Here is a 15,981-nt window from a genome sequence, read left to right on the forward strand (position 1 = left end):
TGGGCTATCCTAACCCAGGAAATTTGCTGAGGGAAAGTGGGAAGAATGATACAAGCTCCTTCCCCACATCTTTCCTCCTCTCCACAGGGTTTTGAAGGCCCCACCTGCAGCCATAAAGTCCCCTCCTGCGGCACCCATCACTGCCACCACGGTGGCCTGTGTCTGCCCTCCCCCAAGCCTGGCTTCCCACCCCGCTGTGCCTGCCTCAATGGCTATGGGGGCCCTGACTGCCTGACCCCACCTGCTCCTCAAGGCTGTGGCCCTCCTTCTCCATGTCTACACAATGGCAGCTGCTCAGAGACTCCCGGACTGGGGGGCCCAGGCTTTCGATGCTCCTGCCCCACCAGCTCTCCAGGGCCCCGGTGTCAGAGGCCTGGAGCAAAGGGATGCGAGGGCAGAGGTGGAGATGGGGCCTGTGATGCTGGCTGCAGTGGCCCAGGAGGAAACTGGGACGAGGGGGACTGCTCCCTGGGGGTCCCGGACCCCTGGAAGGGCTGCCCCTCCCACTCCCGTTGCTGGCTTCTCTTCCGGGATGGGCAGTGCCACCCACAGTGTGACTCTGAAGAGTGTTTGTTTGATGGCTACGACTGTGAGACTCCTCCAGCCTGCACGTGAGCCTGAAACCCTGACTTGGGTGGGGTGGGCAGGGTGAGGGCAGAAGAAAGGACATAGATGCCTCTGAGTTACAGTGTGACAACAGCCTAAAGTTTCATGGAGTTTCCACCCTAAAAACCATTGCTAAGTAGAGGTAGAAGATGCTAAACTCCGACCCTGGGGGGATAGGGCAGCATCAATATTTAATGTGGGGAAAGAGGGCACTGCCTCTGTCTGGGCTCCTCTCTCAGAGTTGTAGCTCTGGCCTCAAGCTTCTCTCTCTAAGCCCTTTTGCCAGGGAATATCTCCCCTAGCAACCAGTACCCCTGAGGGGAAAGGACCTTGGACTCTCCTTCAGGGAGACAAGAGAACTTCAGAGGGTAGGGAGAGGGGACTGTCTTAGGAAACAAGGGTGTCAGCTTCTGGGCTACCTACTATCCAGGGCCTGACTGAGCCCATTGCCCCAGAGCTGCCCCCACTTAGCAACCAGTGTCCTAGAGGCTGTGGAATATCAGAAATCCTCTCTGGGGTGAAGAAGGGAGTCAGATTTCTTTGGGGGTCCTGAGTCCCTTTCTCTTCACCCCATAGTCCAGCCTATGACCAGTACTGCCACGACCACTTCCACAATGGGCACTGTGAGAAAGGCTGCAACACCGCAGAATGTGGCTGGGATGGGGGCGACTGCAGGCCCGAAGACGGGCATTCAGAGTGGGGGCCCTCCCTGGTCCTGCTGGTGGTGCTGAGCCCCCCGGCCCTGGACCAGCAGCTGCTCACCCTGGCCCGGGTGCTGTCCCTGACCCTGAGGGTGGGGCTCTGGGTGAGGAAGGATAGTGATGGCAGGGACATGGTGTACCCCTATCCTGGGGCCCAGGCCGAAGAGGAGCTGGGAGGAACCCCAGACCCCTCTCATCAGAAGAAAGCAGCCCCCCAAACAAAGCCCGTGGGCAAGGAGACGGACTCTCTCAGCACTGGGTAAGAAGGCTGGGCAGAAGGGTGGGCCAGATACTGGTTTTTTAACGGGCAGAGGGAAGGGAGCCAGGGACCAACACAGGGGTCTCTGAGGTGCCTCCCCCACAGGTTTGTGGTGGTAATGGGTGTGGATTTGTCCCACTGTGGCCCTGACCACCCTGCATCCCGCTGTCCCTGGGACCCTGGGCTCCTGCTCCGCTTCCTTGCCGCGACGGCTGCAGTCGGGGCCTTGGAGCCCCTACTGCCAGGACCGCTGCTGGCTGCCCACCCTCGTGCAGGCACCGGTAGGTGATGCTCTGTCGTTTCCCTTGATTTTGCTCTCAGGCCAGCTTTCATGCCAGAAATTAGCAATGGAGGTTAAATGAAAGAGGATTACTGGGACCCCAAATGTTCTTTATGGGGCCTTACCCTCGTTAACCCTTCTTTCTCTAACTGGATCTCCTGGTGGCCCATTTGCTCAGCAATCTCTCATCTGATTTCCCTAAGCACTTTATCTTAACCTCTATCATAGACCTCCTACAAACCCTGGTCCTCTCTACTAGACAAGGCATATGCAATCATCCTTGTATCAAACAGCTCATAGCATGTGAAAGAATGATAACTCTTCCATAGCACTTCCTATGTGCCTGGCCTTACACTAAGTGCTTTACATGACTAACTCATTTAATCCTCCCAACAATCCCGTGAGGCAGGTACTACAGATAAGGAAATTGAAGCAAAAAGAGGCTCCTGCACTTGGCCAAAGGTCTCACAGCAGTACCCAGCCTCAGCAGAATTGGCTTCTTTTTGTGACTGTGTCTCTCCCACCAGCGCCCCCCGCCAACCAGCTTCCCTGGCCTGTGCTGTGCTCTCCGGTGGCTGGGGTGCTTCTCCTGGCCCTTGGGGCTCTTCTCGTCCTCCAGCTCATCCGGCGACGTCGCCGAGAGCATGGAGCCCTCTGGCTGCCCCCTGGGTTCACTCGAAGGCCTCGGACTCAACCGGCTCCTCACCGGCGCCGGCCCCCCCTGGGCGAGGACAGCATCGGCCTCAAGTGAGAGCGAGGAGGAACTGGGGCTCAGGGAGGGGATTCTTTCCTGTGGAAATATTTACGATCAGAAGCCATAAAAGATGTTATTGCAGAAGTTGAAGACAGAGGAAGGGGAGAGGGGTAGGAAGGCTGTTTGAAATCTTGGGACCCTGAAGATCCTCTACCCACCCACTCCCTTCCAGGGCACTGAAACCGGAGGCAGAATTTGGTGAGGATGGAGTTGTGATGTGCTCAGTCCCCGAGGAAGAAGAGGAGGTGGGCCAGGTGAACGCACTGGGGCAGAAATGATCCTGAGGTGATGGAGGGGTTGAAGGGACAAGTCAGCCTTTCTTCACTGATTCTTGTTCTGATCCCCGAGGCTGAAGAAATGGCCTCACCCTCCAAGTGCCAGCTCTGGCCTCTGAGCGTTGACTGTCAGGAGCTCCCCCAGGCAGCCATGCTGACTCCTCCTCAGGAATCTGAGATGGATGTCCCTGACGTGGACACCCGTGGACCTGGTACGTGAGCTAACCCAGACCAAGAAAATGAAAACTCCCTTTGACTCTTTTAGAATTAGAAAGTTCTTTAATATCAGAACTGGAGAAACTGTTAGAATTAGTACCTTAGAACACTGATTCTCAAAAGGTGGTTCTGGGACAGAAAAATCAGCACCACCACCAAAATTGTTAGAAATACAAATTCTCAGGCTCCACTCTAGAGCTACCGACTCAGAAGTTCAAGATATTGGGGAATCCGTGTCTTAACAAGCCCTCCAGGTGAGGCTGATCCAGACTCAAGTTTGAGGACCACTGCCCTAGAATGTTAGAGAATTGAGGCCTGCTGGCTCCTTTTATTGATGAGGAAACCAAGGCCTAGAGAAAAGTAGAAGTCACTTGACTAAAACCACACAAAATGAAAAGCCAGAGCTGGACTTCCTGACACCTCCGGCTATGATTTTCTCTGAGCCTCCGTGTTCTCCCCCTCCCCTAGTTATTTCCTTTTGATTGACTTGTTTCCCATTCCTCATGTCTCCCACCCACAGATGGGGTGACACCCCTTATGTCAGCAGTCTGCTGTGGTGGAGTAGAATCCAGGATCTTCCAAGGGCCATGGTTGGGAAGCCCTGAGCCCTGGGAACCTCTGTTGGGTGGAGGGGCTTGTCCCCAGGCTCACACTGTGGGCACTGGTGAGACCCCCTTGCACCTGGCTGCCCGATTCTCCCGGCCAACCGCTGCCCGCCGCCTCCTTGAGGCTGGAGCCAACCCCAACCAGCCAGATCGAGCAGGGCGCACCCCCCTTCACACTGCTGTAGCTGCTGATGCTCGAGAGGTCTGCCAGGTCAGTGCACACTGGGGTCGCTAAAGGGAACAGGGGGCAAACTTGCAAGTAAAGCTGGGCTAAAGCATCCCCTAGGGTTTGGCAAAGAGGAAGTGATGTGAGCTTGGACACCCGAAAGGGAAACAAAAACAGATGGCTGAATATGGACTGGGAAGTGGTTAACAATGTAAGGGACCTGAGCTTGCAGTCCAGGTCATGCTAGGGGTCACTGGCCCTCTCTGGACCCCCAGCTCCTACTCCGCGGCAGACAGACTGCAGTTGACGCGCGTACAGAGGATGGGACCACAGCCCTGATGCTGGCTGCCAGACTGGCAGTGGAGGACCTGGTTGAAGAACTGATTGCAGCCCAAGCAGATGTGGGGGCCAGAGATAAGTGGGGTATGAATCTGGGGAGGTTGATGATGTGCTATAGAGAAGTCGAGCAGAGGGGTTGTGAGATAAGCAAAGTAACGGAGCAGCAGAGGGACCAACTGGAGGCTGGGGGATTCCCTCCCACCTTGTTGCCAGGGTGGTAAATCTGTGGTGCGGTGGCAGTATGGAACAGGTAAGGCTTCCCACATCATCCTCAGCAACACACACACGCTGCGCCAGCACACTAGGCACTAGGATGGGGGAGGAGTGTCTGTGAGATACGGGGAGGGGTCTCGTGGGGGGAAGGTGGTCTCCCGGTCCCACCGACCCAGAACAATGCCCCATTGTCCCGCCCGCGCGCCGCTGACGACGTCACCAGGGGCAACGCTTCCTTCCGGCCGGCGGTCACCTGGGCAACGCTTCCGCCTTTGAGGGACCCAGCGGGCCCGAGTTCCCTTCTCCCAAGACCAGAATCCGTGGGAAACAGGAACCCAGGCATCTGGCCCGCAGCCTCAGCGTAACAACCTTCCCCGTCGTCCCCCAGGAAAAACCGCGCTGCACTGGGCTGCGGCCGTGAACAACGCCCGGGCCGCCCGCTCCCTTCTCCAGGCCGGAGCCGATAAAGACGCCCAGGACGGCAGGGTTAGACCGGGTAGCGGGCTCCCCACAAAATAAAAAGGGCGCGGGAGAGGCGGAAAGCACCATAACTCTGCAAAGCCCGAAGGGGGAGGGGCCAACAGTCAGGTGGGTGGGGCCTTTGAAGGGCCAGTCCTGTGGGCGTGGCCTTCCCTGACCTCGCTCCCTGTTTCTTCCGACACAGGAGCAGACGCCTCTGTTCCTGGCGGCTCGAGAAGGGGCGGTGGAAGTAGCCCAGTTGCTGCTGGGGCTGGGGGCAGACCGAGGACTGCGGGACCAGGCTGGGCTAGGGCCCGAAGACATCGCCCGCCAGCGCAACCACTGGGATCTGCTGACGCTGCTGGAAGGGGCGGGGCCCCCGGAGGCGCGTCACAAAGCCACGCCGGGCCGCGGGGCGGACCCCCCACCGCGCGCGCGCACTGCGTCGGGAAGCGTGCCCCCGCGTGGGGGCGGGGCTCTGCCGCGCTGCCGGACGCTGTCAGCCGGAGCAGGCCCCCGTGGGGGCGGAGCATGTCTGCAAGCCCGGACTTTGTCCGTAGACTTGGCCGTGCATGGGGGCGGGGCCTACTCTCCTTGCCGGAGCCCATCGAAAGGAGGAGCAGTAGGAGGCCTGCCCCACCGCGGCCGTAGGTTTTCTGCAGGCATGCGCGGACCGCGGCCCAACCCTGCAATAGTGCGAGGAAGATCCGGGCTCGCGGCCGGCAGCGGGGATGTGGCCTCAGCTGATAACTGGCCCAGCGATTGGGTGGCCCTGGGAGCCTGCGGCGCCGCCTCCAACACTCAGATCCCGCCTCCTTGCCTTACTCCCTCCCCGGAGCGGGGATCCCCTCAAGTTGCCTGGGGTCCCCCTGCCCACCGAGTAGTACCTTTAAATGCGGGAGGCGAGGGTCAAAAATAGAAGGCTACATGTCAGGGAGGGATTCTAAAAGTGAGTACCTATTAAATGACAGGCAGTCTGGAAAGCCTCCAGATTTTAATATCCTTGAACCCCAAAAGTGGTTATGAGTGTAGTTCTCTCCCACAGTGAGTGTATGCTCACTCAGAACCGGCATCATCTTCCACGTGGAGAAGCTGCAGCCCTGGAAAGAGGGTTTAGGGTTCTGGCATGAAGTAAGCCCAGCTCCTCTCCCAGAAAATAAGGGTGAGGGGCTACAGAGGGTGGAGTGGGGGAAGTACCCCCTGAACTGTAATCAAGAACTGCAGACAAATAGGATGTAAGATGTTCTTTCCTGTATGTGGTTCCCAAAGGAAGCCTCTATCACCCATCACCGCCACCACCCACAAAAGGCTGACAAATATTTATTGAGCACCCATTATGTGCCAGGCACTGCATAGGTGCTGAAGGGAGGGCCAAGGGCCACTCCAGCTGATGACTCCTTGCATTCTCCCCACCTCCTCGGACCCCAAACAAATCACTGCAGGGATGAAGCGCCACTCTTCTACCCACTGCTATCTCTAATTAAGAAACCCAAATCTGTCACCCCCTAATAAAGCTGATTTGAAGTGTTACTTTTTTTTGGAGGGGTTCAAGAGAGGTGTGGGAAAAAATAGGGAAGTGAATGCATAGTGTTTTCAGAATTTTGTGCCCTAAGCTCAACATTTGGATAGAGGTTTTAAGTATAGTTTAAGAGCAAGAATAAGAAGCTTTGGGGTCACATGTTAATTTAGAGTATCATCTGAAACCAAGAGTCTCTAGTAGTGCAGGGAGAAACCATACACACACTAGACCAGGCACACCCTCTGTCCCTCTTCCAAGGGCATTTAGTTATGGCCACTTAACTTGAGGCCTTAGGAATCTCCTAAGTAAAGGGAGATAGAGAATCTTAAATTTTATCCACCTTTCAGCAATGTGGTTACACCTCTTTAATAGTGATGGGCCTTAGACGTGGAGGCATGAGGCATTTTGAAAGTTAATAATAACTAGCATTTACTGAGCATTCACTATGTGCCAAATGCCTTATCACATTTAATCCCCACATCAACCCTATAAGGTACATGTTATTAAAGCTCCCTTTTACTTTCAGAAACTGAGGCACAGAGATTTTATTTGTCTAAGATTGCAAGACATTAAGTGGCAGAAGCAGATCTTTTCGTCACATTTCATGCGCCAAGTCACTCAGCTGTAAACCTAACGTGACAGGTTGCCTTTGAGAGGTTGCAAATGTCTATCCTGCTCCCACCCTGGTGCCACCCAGCCTGACCAGCACTGATCAAAGACCCAGCCAGGCAGGTAGATCTCTCCCTTTTCCATTTCTGTATCCCTCATTCATGACCAGAGGAAAGTTTCCCCTGCCCCTTGTCTCTCACATTTGGTAGGTATCTTGTCCCCTGAATAGACAATAAGCACCCGGAGAGCAAGGATAACTACTCAACATGTTTATTGAATACTTACTTTGTGTTGGACCCAGTGCTAGGGGTTTATGTATATGTTTGAGGGTCCGACATCCCTGGGTCTGAGTCCTCTGCTTCCCACTGGAATCAGGCCCCTCCAGTCTCAATAAGTCTGAGGGAAACTAGGAAGCAGGGGAGAGCCAAATCCTACATCAGGTTCCATCTTAGGGAAGGGACCTGGGGGGTGAAGGGGGAGGGGGGTTCTGAGGAGTGAAACCACTTCCTGTGTAGCTAGTTCCTGTGTTGACAGAAAGAGCTGAAGGGGAGGAGGGGGGTGGAGGGAACAGAGCCCGGGGTTAGGGGACCACTGAGGCTCTGGAGATGAGAAGCCAAGAGTCCTTCCCCACCATGAACCCCCTCCACGACTGCAGCTTTTCCCAGTCTGTGCTTCCCTGGGGTGAGAGAAATTGAGCGAGCAGCTTGGGTGGGAAAAGAGAACTGGAGGAAGTTGACAGGGATGGGCGGGGCCCGTGGGGGGGCTGACCAGGAACCCAGCTTCCTGTTCAGTACCCAGGCATCCAGCCCCCGGCTCACCCCCACCCCTTCCAGCCCCCATTCCCCTCAGGAACCCAGGGTTCCGGCCCTCCTCCCAAATCCCAGCTACCCCTCCCCCATCGGTTTCTCCCCTCCAGGGGATGGAGGCCGAGAGACCCCAGGAAGAAGAGGATGGTGAGCAGGTGAGCCGGGCACCAGGTCGGGGAGGCTGACACTGGGAGAGAGGAAGGTGAGAGGACCTAGGACCTAGTGACGGTGGACTCAGGCAACTTGGAAGGGCTTGGACACACTGAAGCAAGAACAGAGACAGAGAGAGGAAATGAGCTGCTAGCCTAGCCCCTTGCCCACCCTACCTCCGTCTGACTGGACCGGATGTCTCTCCACACCAGGGCCCCCAACAGGATGAGCATGGTTGGCCCCCTGTGAACACCAACACTCGGCCTTGGCGATCTGCTCCTCCGTCCCCTCCTCCTCCAGGGACCCGCCACACAGGTACTTCCATCCACCCAGGTGGCTCCCTGACCCTGGTGCCCATATCCTTCCTGATCCCATTACCAAAGCCTACTCCATCATGGACCCTCTCCCCACCTCCTCCGGACTCCCCATCGTACCCCCTCAGCTCTGTCCCCTAGTCCCTAATCACCTTACCTTGCCCCCACCACCACCACCACCACCACCACTCCTGTCTGCCAATTTCTGTGAGTCTTTGAGCCCTCTCCCTCCTCTCCCCAGCCCTGGGACCCCGCTCGGCCTCCCTGCTCTCCCTGCAGACTGAGCGCCTCCTGGACCTGGTAGCTGAGGCCCAGTCCCGCCGCCTAGAGGAGCAGAGGGCCACCTTCCACGCCCCCCAGAACCCCCCAAGCCGAGTTCCAGCCCCACTTCGGCCTCTTGAGGACAGAGAACAGCTCTATAGCACCATCCTCAGTCACCAGGTAAGCCACCCTCCCAGGAGGCAAGATCCAGGCTTCCTGGTCTCTTAGCCCCTGTTCTCTTTTGGGACCTACCACTCCTGCTCCCCAACTGCCCCCTCGCCAGGCCCTAGTCCCCCCATTCCCATCACAGGTGTCCTACATGCCCCTCACACCAGCCCTGGCTCCTTTTAAGGCTTGCTCCTCTTAGAACCTCACCAACACCCTCTCCTCCCTCCACTCCTCCAGTGCCAGCGGATGGAAGCCCAGCGGTCAGAGCCTCCCCTACCTCCAGGGGGGCAGGAGCTCCTGGAGTTGCTGCTGAGAGTTCAGGGTGGGGGTCGAATGGAGGAGCAAAGGTCCCGGCCCCCCACACACACCTGCTGAGACTTGAGCCCCACACCAGCCCCTCTGCACTCCTGGGGCTCAAAGCTGGGCAGCCCGTTGCATGCCATCAACCCTGCTTGGCAGGGCCACTAGAGACTGGAAGACCCATCAGAAATCTCAATATTCATCGCCTTCATCTACCTTCCCTGGGAATTGGAGGGGGTGTAAGTCCTCAAACCTTAGGAATAGTCAAGGTAGGATGGTCATTTAACTCCCTCCCCAGTACATGGGAGCTTGAGGCAGTGAGAAGATCCCAGCCACCAAGGGATACTACAACCCCTCCTCTGATCGCAGGGAGTGGCTGGGAGTCTTGGTCCTGAGCTGTGGGGACACCCCCAGTAGTCAAGCCACTAGACAGGATCTGAGGGCTCAGACCTCCATCTCCCAAGAAAAGGCATATCTCCCAAGGTTGTGACCTGAGTGAGTGTTCCACCCTTCTTCCCAATAAGAAAAGAAGGGAGAGTGGGCACAGCAAAGAGATAAAGACTCTTCTCTCACCCCCACCACAGCAACCGCAGTCCCAAGACTGAGGGGCCTACAGGCTGTGAATGGACATTTAGCCCTGCCCACCCTCCCCACTGCTGCTCTGAGTCTGTCTGATGTTTTGACTGTACGAATAAATATAATTCCCCTCCGGACTGAAGACTGGTGTCTGGGGCTGCCGGGTGGAGGGTAGGAAGGTGAGGCCAGAGGCCGCTTCTCTCCTCAGTCTGGCCATAGGCCAGCTCCCCTCCCTGGCTGGTTAATTACTGGCTCATTAAGCAGCGGCTGGAGACCTCCCTAATTATCCCCCCCCAACCCCCCCTCCCGGTTTTAATTAAATAGAACAGGGAGAGGAGTCATTAGGACAAGAAATATGAACTGGGATGTCTGTGAACCCAGGCATTCCAGCGGCCAGAGACCACATCCCCGAGATCCCTGATTCAGAACCCAGGCGGCAAGACCCCAGCCCCCAACACAGAAGTCCAGCTCCGGGGCCTTCCCTTTTTTCCTCCCATGGGCTAGTCTCCTCCCCTCGTCCCCCCTTCCCTCTCCCCTCCTCCACTCGGTCTCAGTTCCTCTGTTTCTGTGTGTCTCTCCGCCCCCAGCTCCTCCCCGTTCCTCCTCTCTTCTCCCCTCCTCTTCCTCCCCGGCTCCCCTCCCCCAGCCTCCCTCCCTCGCTCCCCCCCCTTCTCCCTCCTCCCTCCTCGCTCGCTCTCACACACACCCCCGCTTGGGCCTCCTCTCTCTCCGGCTCCATTTTCTCCGCCGCCGGGGGCCGGGGTCTCCTGTGGGGGGCCCAGCCGGTACCCCAGGTCTCCCATCCGGGCCGGGGTGAACCCCCGGGGGAGCTGGGAGCGGGGGAGACGGGCGGGGGTTGGGGCGGAGGGAGCAGCGGCCCCAGCGAGTTTAGGGGGGGAAGTAACCAGGCGGGGGGAGGGGCGGAGCAGGGAGGGGGCCTCAGGGCCCCCCCCCCAACTATGGACGAGCGGCTACTGGGGCCGCCCCCTCCAGGCGGGGGCCGGGGGGGCCTGGGCTTGGTGGGTGGGGAACCTGGGGGGCCTGGCGAGCCTCCCGGTGGCGGAGACCCCGGTGGGGGTAGCGGGGGGGTCCCGGGAGGCCGAGGGAAGCAAGACATCGGGGACATTCTGCAGCAGATAATGACCATCACCGACCAGAGCCTGGACGAGGCCCAGGCCAAGTGAGTGCCCCCATCCCGGGACCCCACACAGAGCCAGCAGAAGCCCCATTCACAAGCTCTGAATCTTCTGGGAGCCCCCACCCCCCAACTTCAGGATCCTACAGCTCTCTTCTCTTCCCCTTATCCCTGGGAGCGCTGAGATGAGAGATCCCTCTCAAACCTCCCTTCACCCCCAGGCCCTGAAACCTCCAGAGGGAACCCCCAGGTGGTCTCACCCCCCCCCAACTTCTCACTGACCCCCATACTCTTCTGGAACATCCTTCCATCTCCAGAGCCCCCTTCTGGCTCCCAGAGTAAGAAACTGCTATGCTGTCTTCTCCCCTAACTCTCTACCCAGCCCACCCCACTCCTCTCCAGACCTGGGGACCACCACACCCCTCCCGAGAGCTCCTACCAGCCTTCTCCACCCATGGCCCAGCCTCCAAGGGTCTTCACCCAGCCTTCACCCCTGCTCAGCCTGACTCTAGGAGCATCAGAGCCTCTGGCCCTGCTCAGTCCCAGGACCCTCCATACACATCTATACTGAACTCCCCACTTTAGCACCCCTAACTCCTCTCTGGCACCTCAAACTCTGAGTCTTCTCCCAGGCCTCCATCTCTCTTCCTCTGAAATCTACCTTGTCACCCTTAATTCTGCAGTCACCCCAAATTCATCCTCTAAACCCTTCTAGACCATCCCCCACAGCCCCCAGCCCACCCACGGTGTCCTTAGCCTGCTGCTTACACCTTCCCTCCATCTTCCTGAAGCCAAGCAGCTTCCCCACATCTCCATCCTATATGAGCTGATGTCTTCCTAAGAACCCCCCCAGCTCCATTCCACCCCCAGTCCTGCTTTCTTGTTTCCCTTCTTGTTCCCAGGCTCCCCTCTCTCACCCTCATGGTCTCCCACTGCACTCCCACTCTGTTTCTGTAGCTTCTCAACTTTTCTCTCTGTTCCTCCCAAGGAAACATGCCCTAAACTGCCACCGAATGAAGCCTGCTCTCTTTAGCGTCCTGTGTGAAATCAAGGAGAAAACCGGTATGTGGGTCCCCCTCTGATTCCTCAACTCTGGGGATAGAATGCTGTTCTCTATAGCATTTAAGCTAAGACTTGACAACTTGGAGCCCTGAGGAAAGTGGGGATTAGGAAGGTTGCTAGGGGGATTGGAGAAGGAACCAAAACCTGGAAGCTTGGGTCTCCAGGAGGCACCAGCAGGGCTGAGAGCTGAGTGTGGGGTCCCTGGGTCCCTGAATCCACTTGCCTGCACACTAGGCCTCAGCATTCGAAGCTCCCAAGAGGAAGAGCCGGTGGACCCACAGCTGATGCGCTTGGACAACATGCTTCTGGCAGAGGGTGTGGCTGGGCCTGAGAAAGGGGGGGGCTCAGCAGCAGCAGCTGCAGCCGCTGCAGCCTCCGGGGGCGGTGTGTCCCCTGACAACTCCATCGAACACTCAGACTATCGCAGCAAACTTGCCCAGATCCGCCACATCTACCACTCAGAGCTGGAGAAGTATGAGCAGGTGAGGAGCGGAGGCTGGAGTGGGTGGAGGGAGGGGCTGTTGTGGGGAATCCCAGAGCCAGAGGGCTCCTCCTCACAGCCCACTGGCCCCGACTGCAGGCATGTAATGAGTTCACGACCCACGTCATGAACCTGCTGAGGGAGCAGAGCCGCACGCGGCCTGTGGCACCCAAGGAGATGGAACGCATGGTGAGCATCATCCATCGAAAGTTCAGCGCCATCCAGATGCAGCTCAAGCAGAGCACTTGCGAGGCGGTCATGATCCTGCGTTCCCGCTTCCTGGATGCCAGGTGGGGCCCAGGGGCCCAGGCTGGCCCCCAGCACTGGGCTCCTCCCCAGTGTTCTCCAAGTCCCCAGGCCACCATGTTGCCCAACACAGTATTCCATAACCATGGCACTCTCTGGAGTTATGCAACATGGAGGCCCTGCCAGAACACCAGTGTGCTCACTACCCTTCTTCCTCCTCTGTAGACGAAAACGACGTAACTTCAGCAAACAAGCCACTGAGGTCCTAAATGAGTATTTCTATTCTCACCTGAGTAACCCATATCCTAGTGAGGAGGCTAAGGAGGAGCTTGCCAAGAAGTGCGGAATCACCGTCTCTCAGGTATTGGGGAGGCTTGGGGAAGGAAATTTCGGGCAGTAAAGCTCTCGGATCCTATTGACTGAGGGGCTTCCAGAGGGAAAGGTTTCCACCTGACCCTCCTTTCTGCCCAATGCCTCACAGGTCTCCAACTGGTTTGGCAACAAGCGGATTCGCTATAAGAAAAATATTGGAAAGTTCCAAGAGGAGGCAAACATCTATGCCGTCAAAACTGCCGTGTCAGTCACCCAGGGGGGCCACAGCCGCACCAGCTCCCCAACACCCCCTTCCTCCGCAGGTGGATCCCACTGCCACCCTGGCTGGCTGTTTTGCACACTTCCTGCTTTTGTTCCCACTTCCTATCTAAGCAGGATCATAGCAGAGAGGGGGCCTTTTGGGGTGAGAGGGACCAAGCTGAGATGAGGTGGGGATGTCAGGGGACAGAGGCCATTCCAAAAAAGTTACTTCTGCCTTTCTTCCAGCAAGTGGCCAGGGGAGGCTCAGGAACAGCCTGCTCTTTCTGAGTGTTGCAGTGTTTTGTGGATAATTTGCGGGTAGTGGCATACCCCCTGAGAGCTAGTTCAGAGGGCCTTTTGGAAACTGAGAGCTGCGGTGAGTCTCCTGTCTGCGATCGCAGGCTCTGTTATACTCTTCCCCCATTCCCTCTCTGCTCCCCCAAGGCTCTGGCGGCTCTTTCAATCTCTCAGGATCTGGAGACATGTTTCTGGGGATGCCCGGGCTCAATGGAGATTCCTACTCTGCTTCCCAGGTCAGGTGGCCCATGTCCCCTTGGGTAGGGCATTCCCAAACTCGATTTCCCTCCCTTCATGATTTGGAATTTTCTTCTTTTGAGCCTTCTCACTGTGTCATGCTCTCCTTTGCCACCTGCAGGTGGAATCACTCCGACACTCAATGGGGCCAGGGGGCTACGGGGATAACCTCGGGGGAGGCCAGATGTACAGCCCTCGGGAAATGAGGGTGAGTGGATACCTGAAGCCCCCCTCTCTCCACATCTCACCAGGACAGAAGGGCCTTTTCCCTAGCAGTGTTGTGCCCCACACTAGATTTCCCAGAGCCCTACCCCAACTGTTTCTCTCCTTTCCCAGGCAAACGGCGGCTGGCAGGAGGCTGTGACCCCATCCTCAGTGACATCCCCGACAGAGGGACCAGGGAGCGTTCACTCTGACACTTCCAACTGATCTCGCCCCTCAGGGCTACAGGGGTATGGGGCTCACAAAGCGACTCTTGAAGAGGACGCAGGCATCCAGAGGACAAACCCCAGACACAGGAGAAGCACAAGACAGAGACGGGCAAATGGGGTCGTCCCTCCCCCACCAGACTCTCTCAGTGCTGGGGGTGCTGATTACATAGCAGGGAGAATGGAGTACCCTAGAGGAAGAGTGGGGTCTGTCTCCCCCTTTTTTCCTTTTTTCAGTCTTTTTTCTCCCTCCTTTTCTTACACAGAAACACACACACCTATCTTTCAGATCCCTTTCTCCTCTCTCTGTCCCCCACTCTCCCTCTCTCATATACACACACATACAACTATTCTGGTTCTCTTTCTCTCTCTGGGCTCTCCCACTCTCCCTCCCCCACCCCACTTATCTGCTCTGGGATCTGTGGAGACGCCAGCCCTGCCTGACCAGAGATGCCAAAAATGGGGACACGACTTCTGGACAGAGGACATGGGCCACGCCCCTGTGCCTCCCCACCCCCTGCCCCTCCAGACGGCTTTATTACCTCATACGCAGCTCATCTTAAACCAATAGAATCGCTCGGTGGACGAGAGTGTCTGACTCAGATATCTACCTCGGAGGGAGTTTCTGCTACTTTAGGGAATTGTTGACTGGGCTTTGGGGTTGAACTTTTTTTTTTTTTAATGAAAGAAAAAGAAACCCTGGGATCCATCTGTATTTTTTTGATTTTTTGTTTTGTTGTTGTTGTTGGTTCTTAATTTTTAATTTAGTTTGGGGGAAGTAGATGTTTTTATAAATATGTTGACTTCTTTTTTTTTGATTTCTTGCTTTCCCCTATTAGGGGTGATAGCCCAAGGGATCATAAGACAAAGGGGAATAGAACTGGTGAAGAGGCCTGCCTGGCTCCAGTCCTATCCATCAGAAAGTACATTTAGCAGGGCACAAAACCTGCCCCCCTAAAATGACTTAGGTGTTCTCCTTTGCTCGTAAAACCAGGTGATCTTTGCTTGTGCAGGCAGCTTTCTGCCGCGTTTCGTGTGGAGGCAGTCGGGCTTGTTCTGCTGGCCTTCCTCCCTCTTCCCACGACCCTTGGGCAGGGCTGGACTTAGTAATTTTGAGGAAATGCCACCTTCCCCTGTGTGTGACATGTCTTTAAGTCTTTTTTGTTTTACCTACTGTTTGCAGATTGGAGGGGGAAGAATGGGGACGGGGTTATTGCCAAATATGTTAAATATGGGTTGGGGTTGCTTGTGTATGTATCTCCCTCAATTTCCCCAGAAATGAGGTATCTTTGTTTTCTCAGTCCAAAATCAAGAGGGTGGGGAGAGAGAGGAGGGAGGTTGCAAAAGCCAGGTATGGGGAAAGTCAAATCACCACTGTCCCATCCTTGGCCCTGAGCCCTACCATCTGAACCCCTCAAACAGCCTCAGGATTTTACAAGACTGTCATAGTGGGGAACCCCTCCCGTCAAAGATCCGGGCAGGATTGGGGGGGAGGGTGGGGGGGGGGGGGGGGGGGGGGGGGGGGCACGGGCTGGGGGCAGTTCTCTCCTCACTTGTAAACTTGTAGTTTCACAGAAAAAAAAATGCAGTTTTAAATAAAGAAATTTCTTTTTTCCCTGGGTTTAGTTGAGAATTATTTTCAAAAACATGAGAAACCCCAGAAAAAAAAAATATTTTTCTCAAAAATCCCCAAACGGGGTTTTTCCCAAGTCCCCCAGCCTTGCCCTCACCACCCAGGCCCCACGTTTCACCCTTGCCTCCTTTCCACGGAAACAGCCTGGCCTGAACCCTGTTGCTTAGCAATCTTGCCTAGCCAAAATGGCACCCCAGTGGTCCACCAGGCAGCCAGCCCTCTGTGGACTGATGGAATAGGTTGGGGGTCTTGAGGGGATAAGAGACCCTAGAAGGTGTACTCCCCACCCCCACGGATGTGGCTGTGCCCAGAG

General features: G+C 56.5%; 3 protein-coding genes across 8 annotated transcripts in view; all 3 read left to right on the plus strand.

The window, feature by feature from the left end:
- Nucleotides 1-5,856, plus strand: part of NOTCH4 (notch receptor 4) — a 21,607-nt gene extending 15,751 nt beyond the window's left edge. For 2 of the 4 annotated variants that reach the window (XM_046641115.1, XM_046641117.1), the window contains 10 exons: nt 88-611; nt 1,183-1,566; nt 1,672-1,847; nt 2,374-2,593; nt 2,773-2,854; nt 2,949-3,087; nt 3,612-3,907; nt 4,138-4,285; nt 4,803-4,900; nt 5,079-5,856. In XM_046641115.1, the coding sequence (XP_046497071.1) occupies nt 88-611; nt 1,183-1,566; nt 1,672-1,847; nt 2,374-2,593; nt 2,773-2,854; nt 2,949-3,087; nt 3,612-3,907; nt 4,138-4,285; nt 4,803-4,900; nt 5,079-5,792 (2,781 nt within the window). In that variant the 3' untranslated portion in view covers nt 5,793-5,856. Of the gene's footprint in view, nt 1-87; nt 612-1,182; nt 1,567-1,671; nt 1,848-2,373; nt 2,594-2,772; nt 2,855-2,948; nt 3,088-3,611; nt 3,908-4,137; nt 4,286-4,637; nt 4,901-5,078 lie in introns of all 4 variants that reach the window. The other 2 variants (XR_006885436.1, XM_046641116.1) reach the window with 2 other exon arrangements.
- A 652-nt stretch (nt 5,857-6,508) lies between these two features.
- On the plus strand, nt 6,509-9,899 carry GPSM3 (G protein signaling modulator 3). 2 transcript variants are annotated; one of them, XM_046641129.1, is made up of 5 exons: nt 6,509-7,124; nt 7,918-7,962; nt 8,170-8,272; nt 8,513-8,712; nt 8,938-9,899. In XM_046641129.1, the coding sequence occupies exons 2-5, from the start codon at nt 7,921-7,923 to the stop codon at nt 9,073-9,075; spliced, it is 483 nt and encodes a 160-aa protein (XP_046497085.1). In that variant the 5' UTR covers nt 6,509-7,124; nt 7,918-7,920; the 3' UTR covers nt 9,076-9,899. The 2 variants fall into 2 exon arrangements, with proteins under 2 accessions (XP_046497085.1, XP_046497084.1); XM_046641128.1 differs by lacking the exon at nt 6,509-7,124 and adding an exon at nt 7,494-7,682.
- Nucleotides 9,900-10,246: 347 nt separating this feature from the next.
- Nucleotides 10,247-15,556, plus strand: PBX2 (PBX homeobox 2). 2 transcript variants are annotated; one of them, XM_046641123.1, is made up of 9 exons: nt 10,248-10,756; nt 11,700-11,773; nt 12,008-12,255; nt 12,354-12,544; nt 12,726-12,861; nt 12,982-13,135; nt 13,518-13,606; nt 13,729-13,815; nt 13,944-15,556. In XM_046641123.1, exons 1-9 carry the CDS (start codon nt 10,536-10,538, stop codon nt 14,034-14,036), a joined length of 1,293 nt encoding a protein of 430 aa, XP_046497079.1. In that variant the 5' UTR covers nt 10,248-10,535; the 3' UTR covers nt 14,037-15,556. The 2 variants fall into 2 exon arrangements, 1 of the variants encoding a protein (XP_046497079.1); XR_006885437.1 differs by lacking the exon at nt 13,944-15,556 and having other exon boundaries at nt 10,247-10,756; nt 13,320-13,606; nt 13,729-13,788.
- Nucleotides 15,557-15,981: the final 425 nt, after the last annotated feature.

The sequence above is a fragment of the Equus quagga genome, chromosome 15 (assembly GCF_021613505.1).
Source record: "Equus quagga isolate Etosha38 chromosome 15, UCLA_HA_Equagga_1.0, whole genome shotgun sequence".
In the NCBI taxonomy this organism is placed as follows: Eukaryota; Metazoa; Chordata; class Mammalia; order Perissodactyla; family Equidae; genus Equus; species Equus quagga.

Excerpts from the sequence above, each read along its gene's own strand:
- GPSM3 (XM_046641129.1), top strand. The coding sequence starts at position 7,921 with ATGGAGGCCGAGAGACCCCAGGAAGAAGAGGATGGTGAGCAG. Across the intron at positions 7,963-8,169 it reads AAGAAGAGGATGGTGAGCAG|GGCCCCCAACAGGATGAGCA; the intron begins GTGAGCCGGGCA and ends TCTCCACACCAG. Across the intron at positions 8,713-8,937 it reads GCACCATCCTCAGTCACCAG|TGCCAGCGGATGGAAGCCCA; the intron begins GTAAGCCACCCT and ends CCACTCCTCCAG.
- PBX2 (XM_046641123.1), top strand. The coding sequence starts at position 10,536 with ATGGACGAGCGGCTACTGGGGCCGCCCCCTCCAGGCGGGGGCCGGGGG. Across the intron at positions 12,256-12,353 it reads AGCTGGAGAAGTATGAGCAG|GCATGTAATGAGTTCACGAC; the intron begins GTGAGGAGCGGA and ends CCCCGACTGCAG. Across the intron at positions 13,607-13,728 it reads ATTCCTACTCTGCTTCCCAG|GTGGAATCACTCCGACACTC; the intron begins GTCAGGTGGCCC and ends TGCCACCTGCAG.